This window comes from Coenobita brevimanus, chromosome 23 (genome assembly GCF_032717465.1).
Source record: "Coenobita brevimanus isolate Jiangsu-jjx chromosome 23, ASM3271746v2, whole genome shotgun sequence".
Classification (NCBI taxonomy): Eukaryota; Metazoa; Arthropoda; class Malacostraca; order Decapoda; family Coenobitidae; genus Coenobita; species Coenobita brevimanus.
Window position 1 is genome coordinate 54,776,144 of NC_136976.1, and position 22,975 is coordinate 54,799,118.

The 22,975-nt window shown below is 41.8% G+C and overlaps 1 protein-coding gene across 5 annotated transcripts in view; it reads right to left on the minus strand.

Moving 5' to 3' along the window:
* Positions 1-22,975, minus strand: part of LOC145392977 (uncharacterized) — a 101,731-nt gene that overhangs the window by 32,366 nt on the left and 46,390 nt on the right. For all 5 annotated transcript variants that reach the window (XM_080267274.1, XM_080267275.1, XM_080267271.1 and 2 more), the window contains 2 exons: positions 8,696-8,817; positions 5,495-5,647 (listed from right to left, as the gene is read on the minus strand). In XM_080267274.1, coding sequence (XP_080123400.1) covers positions 5,495-5,647; positions 8,696-8,817 — 275 coding nt within the window. The remainder of the gene's footprint in view (positions 1-5,494; positions 5,648-8,695; positions 8,818-22,975) is intronic.

The window sequence follows — 22,975 nt, forward strand, 5'->3', positions numbered from 1 at the left end:
ATGAATGGAGCAATACATGGCAAATGGAATTTAATGTGGACATGTGTCATGTAATTAAGTTCGGTAAAAGTGAAAGAAGATCAGACTGGGATTATAAGTTAGGAGGTTCAACCCTACACATATCAGAAAGAGAGAAGGACCTAGGAGTGATTATCAGTAACAGACTATATCCCACTGGCCACATCAGTGAGAAAGTACATAACATGTATACACTGCTGGCAAACATGAGAAGAGCATTCACATATATAAATGAAGACATGCTGAGAAAGATAATATCATTCATCAGACCAACCCTGGAGTATGCATCACCAGTCTGGAATCCTCATCTCAAAAAACACATAGATATGATTGAAAAAGTACAAAGGGCAGCTACAAGATGGGTACCAAGCTTAAGGGATCTAAGCTATGAAAAAAGACTAGAAAACTGAATCTACCAACACTACCGGAGAGATGGAAAAAACGAGACATGATCATGTTATATAAATGCACTCAGGGAAAGAGAAAACAGACATAAATGAACATATAACCTATGGGGAAGCATCGGCAAGAGAACACTGCAAACAACTACTTAAAAAGCGTGGTGATAAAGACATAAGGAAATTCAGTTTCCCAATTAGGGCAACTGAACAGTGGAATGCACTACCGCATGAAATAATGTGTCCCACAACTATTCATAAATTTAAAGATAAGTATGATAAAACTGGTTTAATACATGGGATGGTATGAGCTTGACTCATTCCTGTAAAGATATAAATAGGTAAGAACATCTATTACACATGTCATGCTATACTTCCAGCTTTTAACACAATGCATGGTGTTGGAGAGAGACACTTTCATGTAGTGACACAGATATACAGTACAGTGGAATCTCCTAAATCGCGCAATCTTAAACAGTGAATGCATAATACGCAGCAACATCATGCAACAGTTTGCAACATCATTAACTCAACAGTTTGCAACATCATTAACTCATGGAAATTACACAAAATTTGTGGATGCAGCCTCAATGATGATGCTTTTCTGATGCTTTGTGTAATACGTCCCACCATTATAACAATATCTAGCCGGGAATAAACCACTTGTAGTCAAGCATGGCAATGGACTGGTTGAGTCTACTTTTTTTTTTAAGTAAACAATTTATTTGTGTGATAAATGTGCTGAATTATCCTATGATATACAGTATTTAATTTGACATGCCAAAGTAAAAATTTGGAGATGTAAGCCTTCAAAGCTGCAGAAAGAGGCTGATGGCAGCACGAGCCTTGAGTGGCCGTGACGTCAGAAACTGCCAAACCCAGAGACAAAACAAGACTGTGATCCCCAGTTAAGTTGTGTGATTATGGTTCTGCTGATAAGCCAAGGTTTGCTTCATCATGGCCAAGTCAGGAAATACCTGCCACTGGTTCTTTTTTCCACTGCATGAACACAAGCAGAATCACACAAGAAAAAGGATTCATCACTGTTCCAAGAGAAATAAAAACCAGGAAGCTGTGGTGGCAAGCATCGCGTCGGGAGCACCCCAGCACAACGGACAACTCTTACTGTTGCGAAGCAGTGCACAGGCATTGTAAATAAACACTGGCTTCTTAAGTTCACTGTCCTTATTTTTCAAATAGTCGCTAAGCCAGGGTATCGCATAAAGGGGTATCATATCTTGGGGTATACCTGTATACAGTATAGCAACAACAAATAAATGTGATTCCTCTTGTACTGTGCAAGACTAGGGCCTGAGCAGCTGATGCCCTGCCAGCTGCCACAGTCATAAGAAGCACTTTCTATGATGATGAGAGACTTATTACTTATCGCTGAAGCAAATAGTCGCTAAGCCAGGGTATCGCATAAAGGGGTATCATATCTTGGGGTATACCTGTATACAGTATAGCAACAACAAAAAAATGTGATTCCTCTTGTACTGTGCAAGACTAGGGCCTGAGCAGCTGTTGCCCTGCCAGCTGCCACAGTCATAAGAAGCACTTTCTATGATGATGAGAGACTTATTACTTATCGCTGAAGCAGTTTTTCTTTTGACAGCAGACTCTAGAGGGTAACAGAGAATTTTTAAAAGCCAGTGGTTAGGATTATTCTAACCTAACTGAACCATCATACATAATAGCTACATTTTACAGTTTAAGCTAAACTGTAGTGGTATTAACCTAACTTAACCTTACTTAACCTAACCTATTTCCAGCCTAACTGAACCACCAAATATAACTGCTAAATTCTAGCTGCCATAATCCTAAGCACTTTTAAACAAATATATATATATATATATATATATATATATATATATATATATATACACTCAACCCTCGGCTATCACGGGTTCCACTATAGCGTATCTCGCTATCACGCCTATATAAAAAACTACCCAAATACCTTTATCATGCACTAAATGCCTGCTATCACACATCGCAAATGTTCTGAAATTTCAAAAAGGCCAGGCTCCAGTGCTCCGCCCAGCCAACAAAAGCTTCACTCTGTGATTGGTCGTGTGATGTCAGCACCAGCCGAGTGCTGATTGGCCGCCCAACCGAGTCTCCTGCTTGCCAAACCATTTAAGTGCGTGCCCTCAGACCCTGAACAGTGATAGCGAGAACAATAACTTTTTTTATGATAGGACCATGGCCAACGTACCCCCTCCCCGTCCCCCTACCATCACCCAATGTAATGCTGCGGCACCTGGCAGGGAAATAAAGAAGAGGAAGAACCTAAGTTATGCAGATAAAATGGAAATGTGAAACTTATAGAGAATGGTGAGACCAAGCAAAGTGTGGGGAAGAAACATAACATCAATGAATCAACTGTGAGGGGTATTTATAAGAATCATGATCACATCATAAAACATGCTCATTTTTAGACTATTATATATTAATATGTGGTACAAAAAATGGTATCTTAGGGGTGAATATTGAGGTCATGGCACCAATTAGAATTACTGTCATGGCACCAATTAGAATTATTACCATAAGTTCTTCAATTTGGCTATCACGGTTTTGGCTATAGCGCAGCCATAGTGGGACCAATTGGGAGTGATAGCCAAGTTTTTTTTTTTTTTTTGTTTGTTTTATTTTATTTTTATTTTTTTGCATAGTCCCTATCCAATTATCTTTTGCTGCAAAATAAGGTATCACCCATACAAAAAATTTGCAATTACCCTATATTTTGCTAAGATTTTGTATTAAATTACCCTACTGCCCCACAGACCAGGAAATGACGCTGATTTTTTTTTTTTATGCAAGGAAGAAGGAACAAAGGCTATGAGCCCACAAAACAGTTACGTCAAAAAAAAAAAAAAAAAAAAAAAAAAAAAAAAAAAAAAAAAAAAAAAAAAAAAAGAGAAAGAGAGAGAGAGAGAGAGAGAGAGAGAGAGAGAGAGAGAGAGAAAGAGAGAAATTCAAGATCTGTTCATTTCGAGATGCCTGGACACACTGTGTTTGAAAGACTGGAGATCATAGGAAGTAGGAAATACAGACCAGAGGGTGACAGTTCCAGAGTTGACCTGTTCCATAATTGAAGGATTGGGAATAACGGTTAACTCTTGCATTAGAGAGTTGGACAGAAAAAAGATGAGAGTTTATTGCTAGACGGGTGCTATGCACCCATCGTAAAGGTGGAGGAATGCAAGTAGACAGTTCAGAGGAACAGTGACCATGGAAGAAGCGATAGAAAAGAGATAAAGAGGCAACAGAGCGTCGAAGAGACAAAGGTTGAAGGAAGCCAGTAAGAGGAGCAGAGTTAATGACACGAAATGCCTTTGACTCCACCCTACTGAGAAGAGCTGTATGTGGGGAGCCTCCCCACACATGAGAGCTGTACTCCATACAGGGGCGAATAAATCCCAAGTATAAAGTCAACAACTGTGCAGGGGTAAAGAAGGTATAGAGTCGGCTTAGCACACCTAATCTCTTGGAAGCAGATTTTACAAGAGATGTAATATGATCTTTCCAAGACAAATCCTGAGTGAATGAAACCCAAAGCATGTTCAAGGATGATGCTGGATTGAGCTGGATATTATTAAATTTTAACGGGTACTCCTCTGGAAGATTCTGTCGGGTTGATAGGTGCAAAAACTGAGTCTTAGATGCATTAAAAACAAGATTATTTTTACCCCAGTCAGAGATACGAGCCAGGTAGGACATTAGGAGTGACATAGCCTCATCTCTTGATTGTTGAAGTAACTGCTGGGATGGACGTTGCGGGAACCGAATGGAAAGGTGAAGGGTGGAATCATCAGCATACAAGTGGATAGGGTTAGATGTACAGCTTAGAAGATCACTGATGAATAAAAGGAAGAGAGTTGGTGATAGGACAGAGCCCTGAAGAACACCACTGTTAATAGATCTAGGAGAAGAATGATGGTCGTCTACAACAGCAGCTATAGAACGACCAGAAAGGAAGCTGTGGATGAAGGCACAGATGGAAGGATAGAAACTGTAAGAGGGCAGTTTGGAAATTAAAGATTTGTGCCAGACTCGATCGAAAGCCTTTGAGATGTCAAGTGCAATGGCAAAGCTTTCGCCAAAGTCCCGAAAGGAGGATGACCAGGAGTCTGAAAGGTAGGTGTGAAGATTGCCAGTGGAGCGTCCCTGACGGAACCCATACTAACGATCAGAAAGAAGGTTGTGACAGGAAAGATATTTTAAAATTTTTTTGTTAAGAATACTCAAAAACTTTTGAGACACCGGATGTTAAAGCAATTGGACGATAGTTAGAGGGTTGAGAATGGTCACCCTTCTTTGGGACAGGCTGAATTAACTTCCAGCAAGAAGGAAAGGTACAAGTTGAAAGACAAAGGTGAAAGAGTTTACCTAGGCAGGGTGTACGCACAGAAGCACAGTTCTTGAGGAGAACAGGAGGGACTCCATCAGGCCCATATGCCTTGTTAGTACTGAGGCCAGTGATGGCAGAAAATACATCAGCTGAAGAAATTTTAATGTCAGCCATGAGGAAGTCAGAGGCTGGAAGTGATGGAGGATCAGCACTGGAATCGTCTAAGGTGGAATTGGAGGAGAAAGTTTGACACTGAGGCAAGTACTGATGCTGCCAGCCTGCCACTGACAGATGGATGACCACACAAACCGTGTGGTAAATACTCTGATACAGAGTACTTTCCCTGGTCCGGACTGGTCACATTTTTCGGAATTCGTTCAGAAACATCAGACATTAGTCCGATCGGCTCCTGGATCCAATAAAAGTGAGTTCCGGTGTAGTGAAGTCCATTGTATTGAGGTTTTATTGTAGTAATTCAGAGTACAGAACACAATAAGCATACAAACAGTATTCATTAACAATACTACATGAGGTATCCACTAAGGTGAAGAAACTTATTACTTGGAAATACAGTACCAAGAATAAACTAAGGTACAAAAGAGACAGCAGTGTCCTGAAAGGGTCTGTGGAGACTGTTCCTAACCCCTTCAGTGTAAGGGCCTTCCTTGGATGAATAAAAATAACTGGAGATAAACTGAATAAAATATATATTATTTCATCTTACCAAAGGATAATTGGTGCCCATCTCGTCCAACTGAAGAAGGTCAATAAGTTTTTCATAAATTCCAGGATTACGAAACTCCTTATTATTTTGGATCCAGCTATTGTAATCCTTGTTCCCTTGCATCACTTCCTTTAGGCGATTGCTCACTCTTTCCTATGGAGGTTGGAGATATAAACAAAATATTGTATTAACAGTGTATAAAACAGCATATACAGTACTGTATACACATAAAGGTTGGCCTATAATAGACTGAATAGTTTTGAAATTTAAGTATTTCTCAAAATCTAACACAACTTGCTGATACAGTACTCTTTCTTTTGAGAAGTGACAAACTATGTCTCTTGAAAATTAGCATCTTCACAGTGTCTACTCTACTTGGTATTCAAAGCTGTTCATTCACTCTCTCTATGCCTTTATCCTGTTTTCTATACCACGGTGGCACCAATTTATCCATCATTAAATGTCCCACATAAAGATGAAAAAACAAGAGAGAAGAAGCTATCAACACACTTCCCTATGAAATGGATCATCCAGCCATTCACTCATCATTCAAGCCTTCAAAATTTACAACTCCAATCCAAATCCCCTTTGATTTCATAGCTTTTATCACTTGCTTGAACCACCAAATGACCAGTTTTAATCACAGTCATGTTTGCAGTATGGTATGTATACTTCAATTACAATGTCCACACTTAACAAGTAAAGAAGTATTAGATAGATGTGGGATCATATGAGGCTTCAATAGAGTGAAGTACCTTGTGTGTGAAAACGCTTAGGAAGATACAGTAAACTCTCAATTATCCACCGTCGCAGTAACTGGTTCAATGCAATATCCGGCACTTTTTGCTCATCTCTATTAAAGCAATATCTGGCAGAATTTGGCAATATCCAGCGCCGATACAGAAAGCAACTGGTGGGCCTATACAATATTTGGCAGTGAGTTGTAGCATCCGGTTCAGATGCAGGAGCCATCCGGCACACAGGAAAACCTGGCAATGCCAGCCAGCCAATCAGAATACGTTGCAGAAGCAACCCACCCAGTGCACCGAGCCTACCATTGCTCTCTCATTCTCTTCCATAGCTCTCGTGTAGAGAAGACATATCTGTGTGCTCTGTTCGTGACCACACAGTGCCAAAGCCCTAGTGCTGTAACTTACTCTGTGGCCTCCCATGCCTCACACATTGTTGCAAAGCTTTAGATCTCTCCGTGCCTAGTGTCCTGGTGCTTTATTGCGATTCTGAAATTACTGTACGAACAGTGCCTAGACCGTAAGGGATTAACCCTTAAATGGAAGGCTACTTCCCAATTTTACATCCATATGGGACGAATTATTTTGGAAAAATAAAGTGTTATGAAATCAGGCAAAATATGCATAAATGGATCAGAATACTGGAAAAAACAAAGAATTTGATAATATTCTCTTCAAATTGTGCGTGGGCTGGGTGGTGGTGAGTGGTGAGTGAGAGAGGTGGTGGTACATCAAGTTCACTCTCATTGGCATGCAACTGAGAGCAGGTGAGCAGTGAGTCCTGTTTTTTGCTCTTATATGTAACAGCAACCCAAAATATATCATTTTTACATTATCTACACTGTTCTGTGTCTTTGTAGTGCACTTTGAACACTACACACTACATTATAATGTAAAATTATTCTTATCTTACGTCGCTACAACTATAATCATATGTACATCATACTATGTACAACTGTATATTACAACTGTTCACACTAATATGTCTTTAGTGTGTGGTATTTTGTAACGCAATTGATACAGAGACCTACACCACATTCAGAGAATCACATAGTAACATTTCTGCGTTTACCTGGGCGTCTCACTGAATTCTTGCACACAACACACCTCCTCTGTTGTTTACGGCCACTTGCATCAACTGGAAGTGACTCAAGGTGACGTCATGAGATATATTCACGTCCTAAAGGGCACTGTTGCCATATCTCCCATTTGTTTCACATAATTGGCCCACACAAAAGAAAAGCATTCCGGAACATCAACTGCCCTTTCCTTAGCGGACATTCGGGAATGCTGACCGCCCTTTAGCGGTTAATTGCACTGTACTGTACTGCACAGTGTACAACTCTACCCTCCATTGATACCAACACTAGGTGATAACATGGTACACTATGTACTCTATTAGTGACTGTATCAATACTGTATTTTACTTTATGCCTAATTTTCATCTTTTACTTGTGAGAAAGTTTTTAGGATACAGGGTCGAGATGGATAGTAACAAATTATCCGGCTTGACGCTGGATGTTGAGCTGATGGGGGGATACTAAGCAACATCCAACTTGGAGGTTGGCTGAATTGTGGCATATAACTGAGAGTTTACTGTAGTGACACATTATACAGTATGGGGCTTCATTAGAGTGAACCATCTTGCTTGTTAACCCATGGATTGTGCAGTTACCCTTTTTTTTATCCCACCTCGTGGTGTGGGGAAGAAAAAAAAAAAAAAAGTTTTTGTTTATTATAAACTTGAAGATAAACATCCAGGGCATCATCTGATGAAAAAAAATATATATATATATTTTTTCTCTCTCTCTCCATCTTTGTGTAGGGCCATATGTAAGTTTATGTAGGGGAGTAGTGGGAAAAAAAAAAAAAAATGTTCATTATAAACTTGAAGATAAACATCTGGGGCATCATCTGGTGAAAAGAAAAAAATCTCTCTCTCTCTCTCTATCTTTGCGTAGCGCCATGCGTAAGTTTGCGTGGTGGTGGAGCAGTTAATGGTGATGCACGGCCAGCACAGCCAGAGCTGTGGCTTGCAATGCAATGCTACCCAGCCTGAGCTGTGGCTTGCAATCCACACATTACAATCCTCAGATGTGACTGATAAACTGAACCACTCCTAGAGATACTCCCCTCTCTAAAAATGTCTATGCACTTAACATACATTTTTTTTTTTTTTCTATGGTTCAATTAACACTTGTTTTAAAATAAATGGATCACCTATATTAAAACACCACACCACAATACACCCATGACAGACAATATTCAATACCACATTTGAAGTACATTTCTTTACATACATCCTAAGAGTAAACAAACATTTTTACTAATTCTATTGTATCTTAACTTTCATAATTCACACTATCTGCACTTACAAGTACACCATTCCTAAAGAAATATGAAATTCCTGATTACATTTTTATTTAAAAATAATGATATAAACTCTGCTTGCCTGTAATTTAGCAGAACATTTTCCTGCAGGTGCTGGTGGCAACTTAACCCCTAAATTACTGACTTTAGTCTTCTCATCCTCCCCCTCATCCGTGCCCGTGTCCATTGGTTCCGAGGTCAGCACTGTTACAAGACAACAAACATAAATATAACTAATAACTCAGATACTACAAAATCCCTTACGTGACTATTATGTCAGTTATATCCCTAAGGAACTGAACCTAGCCCATTTGGTGACTGGAGAGCACTTATACAGTATTACTGTATATTGTAATCCTGAACTGTTGTATAAGGCCAAGGTCCAATTCCTGTTCTGGGAGGTAAATTATCATCACCATCATCTTGAATTCTTTTTCCCATCTAATGACAGGGTGAGGTATGATCCACACTCCGAGGAGCAAGAAAAACTCAAATAATGAAGAACTAATCAACAGTATGCAAAAGAAAATAGGTATCCATCCATCCATCTATCATCCAATCCTACACTGCCCCACGAGGAGCGTAGGAGCCCGGGGCTAGGCAGTTGGTCCCAACATTTAAGATGACAGTGACCAGCCTCACTTATCCCTGAGTGGCATTACATGAGCAATCAACCCCAACCACCCATTGGATATAAACCTTCACTGGCTCAGTCCAACTGGAGCTTCATAAGTACCCACTAAACCACCAGGCACCAAAATTTGGTTACATGGTTACCACCCAGCATAGCAAATGGTTTCCTGGTATATAGGAAATCATTTGGCTTGTCTCTCAGTGTAGAGTCACCCACAGGGAGAAGGAAGAGGAAAGAATGAAGGAAAGAATGACAGAAGAGGGAGTATAAAGTCACCCGTAGGCAGAAGGACAAGGAAAGAGTGAATGGGCATCACTCTCATTTACTCACCATTCAAGCTCCCGGGGAATCCTGACTCCAACTTATATGCATAATTCCACACTCATACACTTCACATTACCAAACAGCAACAGTCAATCCGATAACTATCATTTCACTGGGTAAAACTAAGGGCACCGAACCCTTGCCATGCACTCCTTTGTATAAAATTATTCTAAGCAGCTCAATCCCAATTTGTTCCCTTATTTTATCATCTTTCATAACTAGCTTTCTCAACTGATCATTTACTATACAGCCAACTTTTTCCTGGCTTACCATGTTTCTACCTTCAAACTTACTCAGACATACCCCTTTTCATTCCATTCTCTCCATGTGACCATAACATCTAAGTGCACTCTCTTCAAATCCAGTGTCTACATAATTCCATATTATACATATTTCATGAATCACATTACTCCTCATCCTATCCACTCTCCATACCACACAAGTATTCTTCAACTGCTGTTACTTGTAAATTGTCTTTTTCACACCACACGAAAGTCTCACACCCATATGTGGCATAATGGGATACAACTCCCTAAGTGTCAGCCAGGCCAAAATTAAGCATATCACTGTATTGTCCCAAGGTAGTTGTATTTGGACAGGTTGGAAGGTGGAATAAGAATATCAGTAGAGGCTATACTCTTATTGTTAGCAGGGTACCGTCGTCTTTGTTGTCGGCCCACACAAGCATTAACGTTGGCCAATAGAAGTCGAGATTGAGTTAGTATACCACTATTATGCCCCAGTGTTCCTCTTTCTGGAGCACATGTTGGAGGTTGAAAGCCTAATATCAGTAAGGGTGAATTTCCTATGAAAACACTGTTTTTTGTTGTCCTTACTGTCAGCCAACCAGACTGCATTGTGAGCTTGGAGGTACAAACCACTAATTCCACCTGCATGGTGTTGGTGCTGGTCACCAATGATGTTCCCTGAGCCATACCGTGTAGCACTCAGTGGCAAATGAGAGCGGGAAAGACGCTGTTTCCACCAATCTGAGTGCTTATCACCACTTTTCTTAATCAGTTCTGCATTTACATTCTTTTCATATTGAAATTATCATATTGTGAGAGTAGATGTTTTCAGCCATTAAAAAAAAAAAAAAAAAAAAAAAAAAAAAAAACAAGATATATCATTAACTTCAGATGCTATGGCATTCTGAAAGTGGAAAAACTTTAACTGCATTTTTCTCCTTTTTTTTTTTTTTTTCTTTTTTTCATGGCACTTAGGGGGTTGTACCCCAGACACCCTCATAGGTAATGTGGGTTTTAAAATTCCTTCACTCAGTCTTTCCACAGCTGCCACATTCTGATTTTTGTTTCCTATAAAGGCCTTCATAGCAGCAGCCACTTTCCATCTCTGTGCTTCTCTACTTTCTAGCTCTTTTGCACACTTACCTCTCTTCCTTATCACTGCACCAAGATAATTAAACTCCCTTACCAATTCGTCTTTTATCCCTTCAACATCACACTACACTGGGAGTCACTTTCTCTCTCAACAAACATCACTTTACTTTTATCCAAATTTATCTTCAAGGCATGATGCTCGCAGACACCCTTAACTCCTAAACACTGGGCAATTTATGGCGCCGTTGTTCTCTCACTATGGGAATTTTTCCGAAAACAGCCTGTTTTCAAACCTAAATATTTTGGAAACTATAGCAGTTAGGGAAACAAATTAAAGGCCATATTACTCACCAACTCTTCTTCTTGCAAATGGAAGTATCCCCAGGTCTGTAGGTCATCACGTCGACGAGTAATGACATGATGATGATGAGGAATTTTTGGCACAAGAGGTAGGCAGTATTTGTGCATTGGAATGCAGCCCTGATTTTGGCTTCGCTCTCAACATGATAACTTCTCCATTACTAGATAAACTAGACACAGCGGTGTCCAAGGCACGTCCTATGGCACTATCACTGAGTCCTTTCCTAATATCCTTGGAAAAAGGCTTGGCAAGGCTGGATGAGGCAAAAGTCCACGTAAGGAGGGAACGGAATAGGACGAGAAGGATAAAGAAAACATCGTCTTACACCTGGCAAAGTCACAGAGACAAATGAGGTATGGTTGGCTCAGTGGTGGGAGTCCCTCCCAGCTTTTGGTAATGAGATAAAGTGGCAGCCACTTCAAACTGTGCCAGGAAAACAAGTGTGGTTCCTACCGAATCCCAGCAGCCTCACCCACCTCTTCTCTGTTGGTCCATACCATCACCCAGCGGCTAGGGATTACAATGCTACACCACTCTTGTAAACCTCTTGTTCACAATCAGCAAGAAACACAGCATCATATTCCACTCTTCACCATTCACTTCAATCCAAATTCCTCTCTCCATAACTTAAGTTTTTATGTATTACCAAATCCAATAAACTGAACAGTATCACACAACCTTTTCTAACTCTAACAACGTGATTAAGCCATTCACCTAGATGACCACCTACCCTCACATAGGCTTCATTACCATTATAAAACTTTTAACACACTCAACAGACTTCACATCATATCATTTATAAATGCTCCAACATGCTCGCATGCATCAGCCTTGGTCACTTAATGGCAGCTCTAAACATTGCTCAATCTCTGGCAGCACCCCTATTCAGTCTCTTATCTCTGAGGTGACACTCTCTGACTTTGTTCCACATCTTTTTTTGGTGTGACTCTCATAACCCTACCCTGGTTGCTCAGACTTCTCACTTTCTGCAACAAATTGCCATTCTTCATCATCCCCACATGCTCAAACCATCTCATTTTACCCCTTATCACAACACCACTATGCTCCAATGCCATTCTTCTAATGCCATCCTTCCCCTCAACTCTTCAGCATGTTTTTTTCAATTTACTTTGGTCACCTACACCCTTGTACAAGAGTAGAGTCATAGCTTTCTTCCACTCTACTGGTGCAGTTCCACTTATCCAAACTTTCTTACATGTTTTTAGAAAATACTTTACCCCACTCTCTTCAATTAAATTAAATATAAATACACTCTCATCAACACCTGTTGCCTTCCCATTCTTCAGCCAAATCGCAGAATTCTTTACTTCACGTTTTTTTGACACAATGTTTTTTCTCAGCACACCACAAAAACCAGTCATGTTCTATCACTCTGTATGCATTATTCCTTTTTATTAACCTTTCAAACTATTATTTCAATGTGCTCCTTACCACACTTCTAGCTCCTAGCATTCTTCCACTTTCATCACTCAAACTTTCACACTTTTTTCTACCCTCATTTCTACATTCTTAAATGCTTTCCAAAATAATTTCCTATTTTCAGTGTAGTTTACATTTATTTTTCTTCCAGGATCATCATTTGCGCAGTGGCTGTATCATAACCAATGAGGTTTATCCGAGGCGTGTAGTGGCACATGGCTTGAGCCATCCATTCTGCCATTTATAATTGGAAAAAATATTGCACTGTACCAGCAACTAACTCTACCCTTATTCATAAGAGGTAGGGAAGCCCATCCCCACATGTACATATACATTATTATTATATATGGAATAGTTGGTGAGTGGGGTGTGCCTGCTGAGATAGATGAGTATGGCAGTGTGTTAGTGGACATTTGTGCTGGGAGGGGGTTGGTGATAGCCAATACCCTCTTCAGGCATAAAATGATCCACGGGTATACATGGCGAGTGATAAGAAGGGTGGGTGGTGAAATGAATGAAAGGAAGGCAATGATTGATTATGTGTGTGTGTGGATGAAAGGATGCGAAGATGTGTAATGGATGCAAGAGCTTATAGAGGTTGGGGGAGTGGAGTTTCTGACCACTACTTGGTGGTGGCCAGAATAAAGATCCAAATAAGATGGAGAATAGAAGAAGGGAAGGCCAGGAAGAAGGAGTATTTGCAAGGAGAGTGGAAAGGTTACAAGAGGATGAGAAAAAGGCAGAATATGAGAGAACTGGAGAAATGATTGGGCAAATATGAATTGGAACAGATGGGGGACGTGGAAGGGGTGTGCAGGATATTCACAGGAGAAATATATGCAGCATGTGATGTGGTGTGTGGGATGAAGAGAAGATGGAGGGGGGTGCAAGGAACAGCATGGTGGAAAGAGGCGAGACAGGCTGTGGCACAAGAGAAGAAAGCATACAATGAATGGATGAGAAATAGGGGTGTGCAAGAAGTTGAGAGGCAGAAGAGAGAGTTATATGTAGAAAGAAAGAGGTGAAAACATTAGTAAGAGAGAGTAAGAAGCGAGTGGATGAGGAATTTGGAAGGAATGAGTGTAAAGTGGAGGGACTGTAAGAAAATGTTCTGGAAAGAGGTGAAGAGAAGAAAGAGGTGAAAACATTAGTAAGAGAGAGTAAGAAGTGAGTGGATGAGATTTTGGAAGGAATTTGAGTGTAAAGTGGAGGGACTGTAAGAAAATGTTCTGGAGAGAAGTGAAAAGAGTAAGACAGGGTGGAAGTGAAGTTAGCAGGGGAGTGAAAGATAAAAATGGTAGATTACTAGTGGTGAAGGGAGAAAAAGTGGGCAGATGGAGAGAACACTTTAAAAAATTGTTGAACATAGAGGATGGATGTAATGCGAGTATAAGTGGCTGGGGAATGGCTGGGAGAAGGAGGGAGGTGAGAAGACAGGAAGAAACCAGTAGGACAGAAGTTGTGGAAGCAATGAAGAAAGTTATATTGGGGAAAGCCCCAGGAATTGATGGAGTGTGAAGTGAAATGCAGCATGGGGAAGAGATAGTAGTAGAATGGATGTGGAAGATGTGCAGATTGGCCTGGGAGGAAGGCAGAGTCCCGGAGGATTGCAAGTCAGGTATAATTATTCCCTTGTACAAAGGAAAAGGGGAAAAAGAAGTGTGTGGTAGTCATAGAGGCATTTGTCTTCTTAGTATTATAGGAAAAGTGTATGGTAGGATACTTATTGACAGAGTTAAAGAAAGAACAGAGGAATTAGTTGGAGAAGAACAGGGAGGCTTTAGGAAGGGAAGAGGTTGTGTAGATTAGATATTCATTCTTAGATCTTAAGTGGAAAAGATTCTAGAGAAGGGAAAGTAGTTGTATGCGGCTTTCATGGATTTGGAGAAAGCATATGACAGGGTGGATAGACAAGGATTGTGGAAAGTATTAAGAATATATGGAGTAGATGGGAAGCTGCTGAATGCTGTGAAGAATATGTATGATGGTGCTAAGGCTGCAGTGCGTGTGGATGGTGAACTGAGTGAATTTTTCTCTTTGAAGGTTGGGTTGAAACAGGGATGTATTATGTCTCCATGGTTGTTCAATCTGTACATGGATGGGGTAATAAAAGAGGTACAAGGTAGGGCAGTGGATGTTGGAGTGGCCCTGGTGAGAGAGGGTAGTGTTTGGAAACTCCCTGTACTGTTGTTTGCAGATGATACTGTGTTGTTGAGTGAAGACGAAGGGGAGCTGCAGGGCTTGGTGGATGAGTTTGGGAGAGTGCGTAAGAAATGGAATCTAAAGGTGAATGTAGGGAAGAGTAAAGTGATGGTCTTTGAGAGAGGTGAAGTCAGTGAATGTACAGCGAGGTTGGATGGTGAGGAATTGGAAAATGTGAGTATGTTTAAGGACTTGGGTAGTGTGATGAGTAAGGATGGAGGTTTGGAGGGTGAAGTGCTTGAAAAGGTACAGCAGGGAAGAAAGGTTGCTGGTTCCTTGAAAGCAGTGATACGAAACAATGAAGTAAGCATGGAAGTGAAAAAGTTAGTACATGACAGTATTGTGATACCACCTCTAACGTATGGAAGTGAAGCTTGGACGTTGTTGGAAGGACACAAGTCAAGAGTGAGAGCAATGGAAATGAGTTATTTAAGAGGAGCCTGTGGAGTCACATGGAGAGACAGGCTGACAAATGAGGATATAAAGGACCGTTGTGGTGTGGATGTGGATGTGATAAGAAGCGTTAGGAGGAATCCACTGAGGTGGTTTGGCCATGTGGAGAGGATGGAGGGTGAAAGACTGACGAAGAAAGTGTATGTGAGTGAGGTGGAGGGGGGGAGAGGGAGGGGGAGGCCGAGGATGAGATGGAGGGATGGGGTGGAGAGGTATATGAGAGAGGGGTGTGTGAGCTGGGAGCAAGGCAGTGAAATGGCGAGGGACAGGGTGATGTGGAGGCGATTTGTTTGTGGCCACCCCGAATGGGATTGAGGCGTCTTGCAATAGATAGATAGATAGACCTTTCTCTTCTTTCTTGTAGTCAATCTCAACCTTTCCAATCTCTCTTCATACTGCAAACCTCTTAAGCTTGGCATAATTCTTGTAGCCACTCCTTGCACCTTCTCTAATTCATTTGTTTACATATGGGAAGTTGCTGAATGCTGTGAAGAGTATAAATGAGGGTGCTAAGGCTGCAGTGCACTTGGATAGTGGGCTGAGTGAATTTTTCTGTCTGAATGTTGGATTGAAATAGGGATGTACCATGTCTTCATAATTGTTCAGTCTGTATATGTATGGGGTTATAAAAAAGGTGCAAGGTACAGTGGATGTTGGAATGGCCCTAATGAGAGAGGGCAGTGTTTAGAAACTTCCTGTACTGTTGTTTGCAGATGATACTGTATTGTCAAAAGAAGACAAAGGGGAACTGCAAGGAATGTTGAATGAATTGGGGAGAGTGTGTACAAAATTGAATCTAAAAGTGAATGCAGGGAAGAGTAAAGTTATTGTCTTCGATAGAAATGAAGCCACTGAATGTACAAAGAGGCTGGATGATGAGGAAATGGAGAATGTGAGTGCACTTAAGTACTTGGGTAGTGTGATGAGTAAGGATGGAAGTTTGGAGGATGAAATGCTTGAAAAGGTACAAAAATAAAGAAAGACGCCTGATTCTTTGAAAGCAGTGATAAGAAATAGGGAAGTGAGAATGGATGTAAAAAGGTAACTGCATGATAGTATTCTGATATCATTCTAATTTATGATGGTGAAGCTTGGACCTTATTGGGAGGATGCAAGTCAAGGGTGAGAGCAGTGGACATGAGTTATTTGAGAGGATGTGGAGTTACATGGAGAGACAGACTGACAAAAGAGGAAGTGAAGGAATGTTGTGGTGTGGAGTTAATGTGACAGAAAGTGTTAGGAGAAATACACTGAGGTGGTTTGGACATGCAGAGAGGACAGAGAGCTAGAGACTAACAAAGAAAGTGTATGTGAGTGAAGTGGGGGGGAGGGAGGGGAAGGCTGAGGATGAGATGGAGGGATGGAGTGGAGAGGTATATGAGAGAGAGGGGTGTGAGCTGGAAGGAGGGTGATGAAATGGCGGGGTACAGGGCGACACAGAGGCGTCATGAGGTTAAAAATTCCTTAAAGTTTTCTCTCCATCTGCTCACTTTTTCTCCCTTCTCCACTATCAATCTACCATTTTTATCTTTCACTCCCCTACAAATTTCTTTATTACCCTGCCTAAGTCTCTTTACCTCCTTCCAGAACATTTTCTTACATTCCCTCCACTTTACACTCAATTTTTTCCTTCCAAATTCCTCATCCACTCTCTTCTCTTACTCTCCCTTACAAATCTTTTCACCACTCTCTTGCTCTCTACATATCACTGTCTCTTCCATCTCTCAAATTCCTCCATGCCTCTGCTTCCTATCCACTCACTTAATGCTTTCTTCTTTTGTGCCACAGCTTGCTTCACCTCATAATTCCATTATGCTGTCTCTTGCACCCCTTTTTGTCTTCTCTTCACTCCACACACCACCTCACACGCAGTACAGATTTCTTCTGTGAATATCCTGCACACAAATTACACCTCTCCGATCTGCTCCTAATCATATATAGCCAATCACTTCTCCACTTCTCTCTTATTTTCTGTCTTTTTTCCATCCCCTTGCAACCTTTCTACCCTCCTTGTATGGACTTCTTCCTCCTGTCCTTCCCTCCTCCTATTCCTCCATTCAGTGCTGGGCAGGTGTGCAAACACTTGCGCAAAGCACACTTGTGCGCCATTGTGCTCCGGTGAATATCATTTGTGCATTGCGCACCGCATGAGACCATGCGCAATATTGCACTTTTGCACATGAAAAGGCAGGTGCACCAGTGCAAATTTAGTTGCACTTGCACAGCTAAATTTGCACTTGTGCACCTGCCTTGCGCACCTGTCCTGTGGCTTGCGCACTGAGCAGTCCAAGGGACAGGTGGTCTTGGGAGCTTCCCGTATGTTTGAACAAGGGATGGGGAAGGCTCGGGCTGGTCGCGAGGGTTCTGGGGGAGGCGGGAGGGACGGAGGGTAGTAGCATTTCTTAAAATGCTTCAACAGAGATAATGTACTTTAATATTTTATAAATTATTTGGATATGCAAATCCTTACAAAAATCATTAAAACATATTATTTAAATCAAATATCCACAGCCTAATAATTTATAAGGCTGTGGATATTTGATTTAAATGTTTTAATGATTTTTGTAAGGAATTACACACGTTATTGTATATGAATAAAACATATTGCGAAAATGCAGATAAAAGTGAAACCGGTAACATCACAGCCTTTGTTTCTCTGTCCCTCCGCTTCGCAGCCCCCGCTCACTCCTCTGTTTGAACTTCCACGAGTGAAAAAGGTACTACATGACAGTATTGTGATACCAGCTCTAACGTATGGAAGTGAAGCTTTGACCTTGTTGGAGGGACAGAAGTCAAGAGTAAAAGCTGTGGATATAAATGAGTTATTTGACAGGAGCATGTGGAGTTACATGGAGAGACTGACTAACAAATGAAGAAGTGAAGGATCGTTGTGGTGTGGATGTGATAGGAAGTGTTAGGATTGGGAGGGGAGGCCAAGGATGAGATGGAGGGATGGAGTGGAGAAGTATATGAGAGAGGTGGGTGTGAGCAGGGAGTAGGGCAGTGAAATGGCGGGGACAGGGTGACATGGAGGCGATTTGTTGCTTGTTTGTGGCCAGTGGCCACCCCTTTCGGGATTAAGGCGTCTGACAATAGATAGATAGATAGATAGAATAATAATAAATAAAAGTATGCTAATTTATTTAAATATCTCAATATTTTACAGTAATTCCCACAAATATATGCAAATGGTTTGCGCTAGCACTTAGCGACATTGTGCAAGCTAAATATTAGATTGTGCACTTGTGCAAATTACAAATAATAGAAAATAATAATAATAAATAAAAGTAAGAAAGTAAGTATGCTATTTTATTTATATATCAATATTTTACAGTAATTCCCACAAATATATGCAAATGGTTTGCGCTAGCACTTAGCGACACTGTGCAAGCTAAATATTAGATTGAGCACTTGTGCAAATTACAAATAATAGAAAATAATAATAATAATAATAATAATAAATAATGCTTAGGTATGGGGGTGAGATTGTTGTGGAGTGGATATGGAAGTTGTGTAGATTGGCTTGGGAAGAGGGAAGGGTTCCAGAGGACTGGAAATCAGGTATAATTGTTCCTCTGTATAAAGGAAAAGGGGAGAGAGAAGTATGTGGTAACCATAGGGGTATTTGCCTTCTTAGTGTGAATGGTAAAATATATGGTAGAATACTCATTGATAGGGTTAGGCATATGACAGAGGAGCTAGTTGGAGAAGAACAAGGGGGATTTAGGAAGGGAAAAGGGTGTGTAGACCAGATATTTGTTCTAAGATGTTTAGTGGAGAAGTATCTAGAGAAGGGAAGGAAAGTGTATGCTGCCTTCATGGACTTGGAGAAAGCTTATGACAGAATAGATAGGCAAGGTATGTGGAAGGTATTAAGAATATATGGAGTGGAGGGGAAATTGTTGAGTGCTGTGAAGAGTATGTATGAGGGAGCTAGGGTTACGGTGCGAGTGGATGGTGAGCTGAGTGAGTTCTTTGATCTCAATGTGGGACTGAAACAGGGGTGTGTAATGTCTCCATGGCTGTTTAATATATATATGGATGGGGTTGTAAAGGAGGTACAAGGTAGGGCAGTGGATGTGGGGGTGGCCCTAATGAATGAGGGTGAGATTTGGAAGCTTCCGGTGTTGTTGTTTGCTGATGATACAGTATTGTTGAGTGAAGATGAATGGGAGTTGCAAGGTTTGGTGAATGAATTTGGGACAGTGTGTAGGAGGAGGAAGCTGAAAGTTAATGTAAACAAAAGTAAAGTTATGGTGTTTGAGAGGAATGAAGTCACAGAGTGTGCAGTGAGGTTGGATGGTGAGGATATGGAGAATGTGAATGCATTCAAGTACTTGGGTAGTGTGATGAGTAAGGATGGAACTTTGGGGGATGAAGTACGTGAAAGGGTACAGCAGAGAGGGAAGGTTGTTGGTACACTGAAAGCAGTGATGAGAAACAGGGAGGTGCGTATGGAAGTTAAGAAGTCACTGCATGATGGTATTGTGATTCCAACCCTGACGTATGGAAGCGAGGCGTGGACCTTGCAAGAGGGGAACAAGTCAAGAGTGAGAGCAGTGGAAATGAGTTACTTGAGAGGAGCATGTGGAGTGACGTGGAGGGACAGGTTGACGAATGAAGAAGTGAAGGAACGTTGTGGGGTGGATGTGGATGTGGTTGAAAAGATTAGGAGAAATACACTGAGGTGGTTTGGACATGTGGAGAGGATGGAGAATGAAAGACTGACTAAGAGGGTGTATGCAGGTGAGGTGGAGGGAGGGAGAGGGAGGGGTAGACCGAGGATGAGGTGGAGGGATGGAGTTGAGAGGTATATGAGGGAGGGGGGGGTGAGTTGGGGGGAGGGGAGTCAAATGGTGGGTGACAGAGTGACTTGGAGGCGTTTTGTCTGCGGCCACCCTTTGCGGGATTAGGGCGTCGGGCTATAGATAGATAGATAGATAGAAGAAAGGAAGTATGCTATTTTAATCATATATCAATATTTTACAGTAATTCCCACAAATATATGCAAATGGTTTGTGCTTGTGCTTTGCGACACTGAGCAAGCTAAATATTTGTCAGATTGCGCACTTGCGCTTGCGCAAGGTAGTGAACTGTGGATTGCGCATTGTGCTTGCGCAAGGTCCTTCTTCATTTGCACTGCCCACCACTGCCTCCATTGCACCACTGCCTCCATTGCACTTGAACCTTGACTTTCACCACCACCAAGTGGCGATCAGAAAGTCCACTCCCCCAAACTCTGGATGCTCTTGCATCCATTACATATCTTCTCATTCCCTTATCCACACATGCATAATCAATCACTGCATTCCATCCATTCATTTCACCACCCACCCTTCTCATCACTTGCTATGTATACCTGTGGATCACTTTCTGCCTAAAGAGGGTATAGGCTATCACCAACCCCCTCCCCACACAAATGTCCACTAGAGCACTGCCATTCTGCAGGCACACCCCACTCACCAACTACTCCATCTACCTTCACATTCCCAACTTTTCCATTCATATCTCCAATCAAAGACACTCTCTCTTTCCTCTCAAACTTTTCCATGCACATTTCCACATTTGCCCAGAATTCTCCTTTCACTCTGCTTGCACGATCTTGCACTGGCGCATTCACACACATAATCGCCCAAGTTTGTCTTCTCACTTTCAACCTTACCCACACAATCCTTGAACCAAGTGATCCATACTCTCTTATATTCTTCTTCCATCTCTTGTACACAGCAGTCCATACAGTCTTTTGCCCTCTCATTTTCACCTACTCCCACACATATACCCCATCCATACTTTCACTCTCTCACATTTTCATTTTTCCATTTAGTCTCAGTTAATCTACATGTGTCAACTTTTGCACCCTCAAGCACCTGGACAATCTCTCTCCCTTCCACCTCATCATTCACAGCCCTTACAATCCATGTTGCAGTCCATACTATGTCCTTTGTCCGGTCCTTGATTGTCATCTGTTGGTCCATCCTGATCCAAGGCTTCTTGTTTGTATATTTAGTTAGTTGTTTTCCAGGGAAGGGCGGCACTAACCCTCTGTCAACCCACTTGTTGACACGTAGGGAACACATGTTGATTGGTCATAAGGTTAACACCCTGAGTACTGAAAAATTTCCTGGTTACAGGAAATCATTTGGCTGGTCATTCAATGTATTCTTCCTTAAGCTGATAGCATTTATTTTCCACATCAAATTGTTTCATTAAACTCTCACCAATCATATTCCCTGAAATATTTTATCAAAGCATCAACATATGGTAACATGGTGGTGGGATGAGGGTGTTGAAGCCGCAGTTAAGGAGAAAAGAAGAGTTTTCCAGGAATGGATAAGACGTGGTAACAGAGCGGAATATTTGGCTGTCAAGAGTAGGATTAGAAAAGAGGTATACAGGGCAAAATCTGAATCACAAGACTTATACTGGATAACCTAAATAGTCCTAACACAAGAGGAATATGGCATTTAAGGTGGCAAATCACATAAGGAGAGAAAACAGATACATTTTAGGTGAATAATGCGTGAAGAATGATAGAGGGGAAGGCAATAGTGGACAGTGAGGATATTAACCCATTTACTCCCAGTGTCCTCAGTATAGGATGAAACTGGGCATTTTCAAAAGATAACAAAGAAGGGAACCCCGGGGTAGGAACCCATAAGCTTCATGACTATAAGCCGATAGGTTGAGGGCAGTACCCTTCGTACCCTTTCAGCACAGCCCCCCACACAGGAACTCTGGGAGCTAATGGGTTAAAGATGCCTGGGGAGAGCATTATAATCAGTTGATGAATGAGGAGTTTGACTGGAATGAGGAAGGTTTGGCAACAGATCCTGTGTTTGGTCTTTGATTGATGCCATTACTGTGCACAGGGCAAATGACAGGATGCAGTTGGGAAGGTGGCAGGTGTGCCTGAGTTGACTGCTGTAATGATGAAGACATCAGGAGATACAGGAAAACCCCATTATCCGGTGCCCCAATAACTGAACATTTGCTACACTGAACAAAAGAAACTGGGGAACATTCCCACAATCCAAACAACTGTCGATTTGCTAGTCTGAACACCCTGTCACTTCCTATGTTTGAAATGAGTGCATCCGAATGTGGATGTGGTGGTGCGCACGGCTCTCCCCGTCCTCTCTCCATCCCCGACTCCCCCCCCTCCCCCTGTTCCTCCTCCATCCTCCATCATGCTCAGCACTACCAAGCATGTCTCCCTCCCCATTCCCCTACCCTCCCCCACCCCCACTTGTCTCCCTCCGTCCCCCAACCCTCCTCCACCCCTGCTTGTCTACCTCCCCATCCCCCCACCCTCCCCCATCCCTGCTTGACTCCCTCCCCATTCCCCCGCCCTCCCCCACCCCTGCTTGTCTCCCTCCCTGTCTCCCTCCTGTTCCTCACCCCAATTTAGCAGGCAGCCTGCCCGCCCTGCACGACACACACTCTCCGACTCTCGCTGTATCTGTTGCCCTGAATGCAACTCAGCACTGCACCTCCCACCACCTTACCTTTCTACATGTGATGTTTGATGTCTCATTTTTTAGCAACAGTATTGTTTATGAGGATAAACATGGTGTTTCTGAGTCAGTCTCTATTCACTGGGTGAGGTAT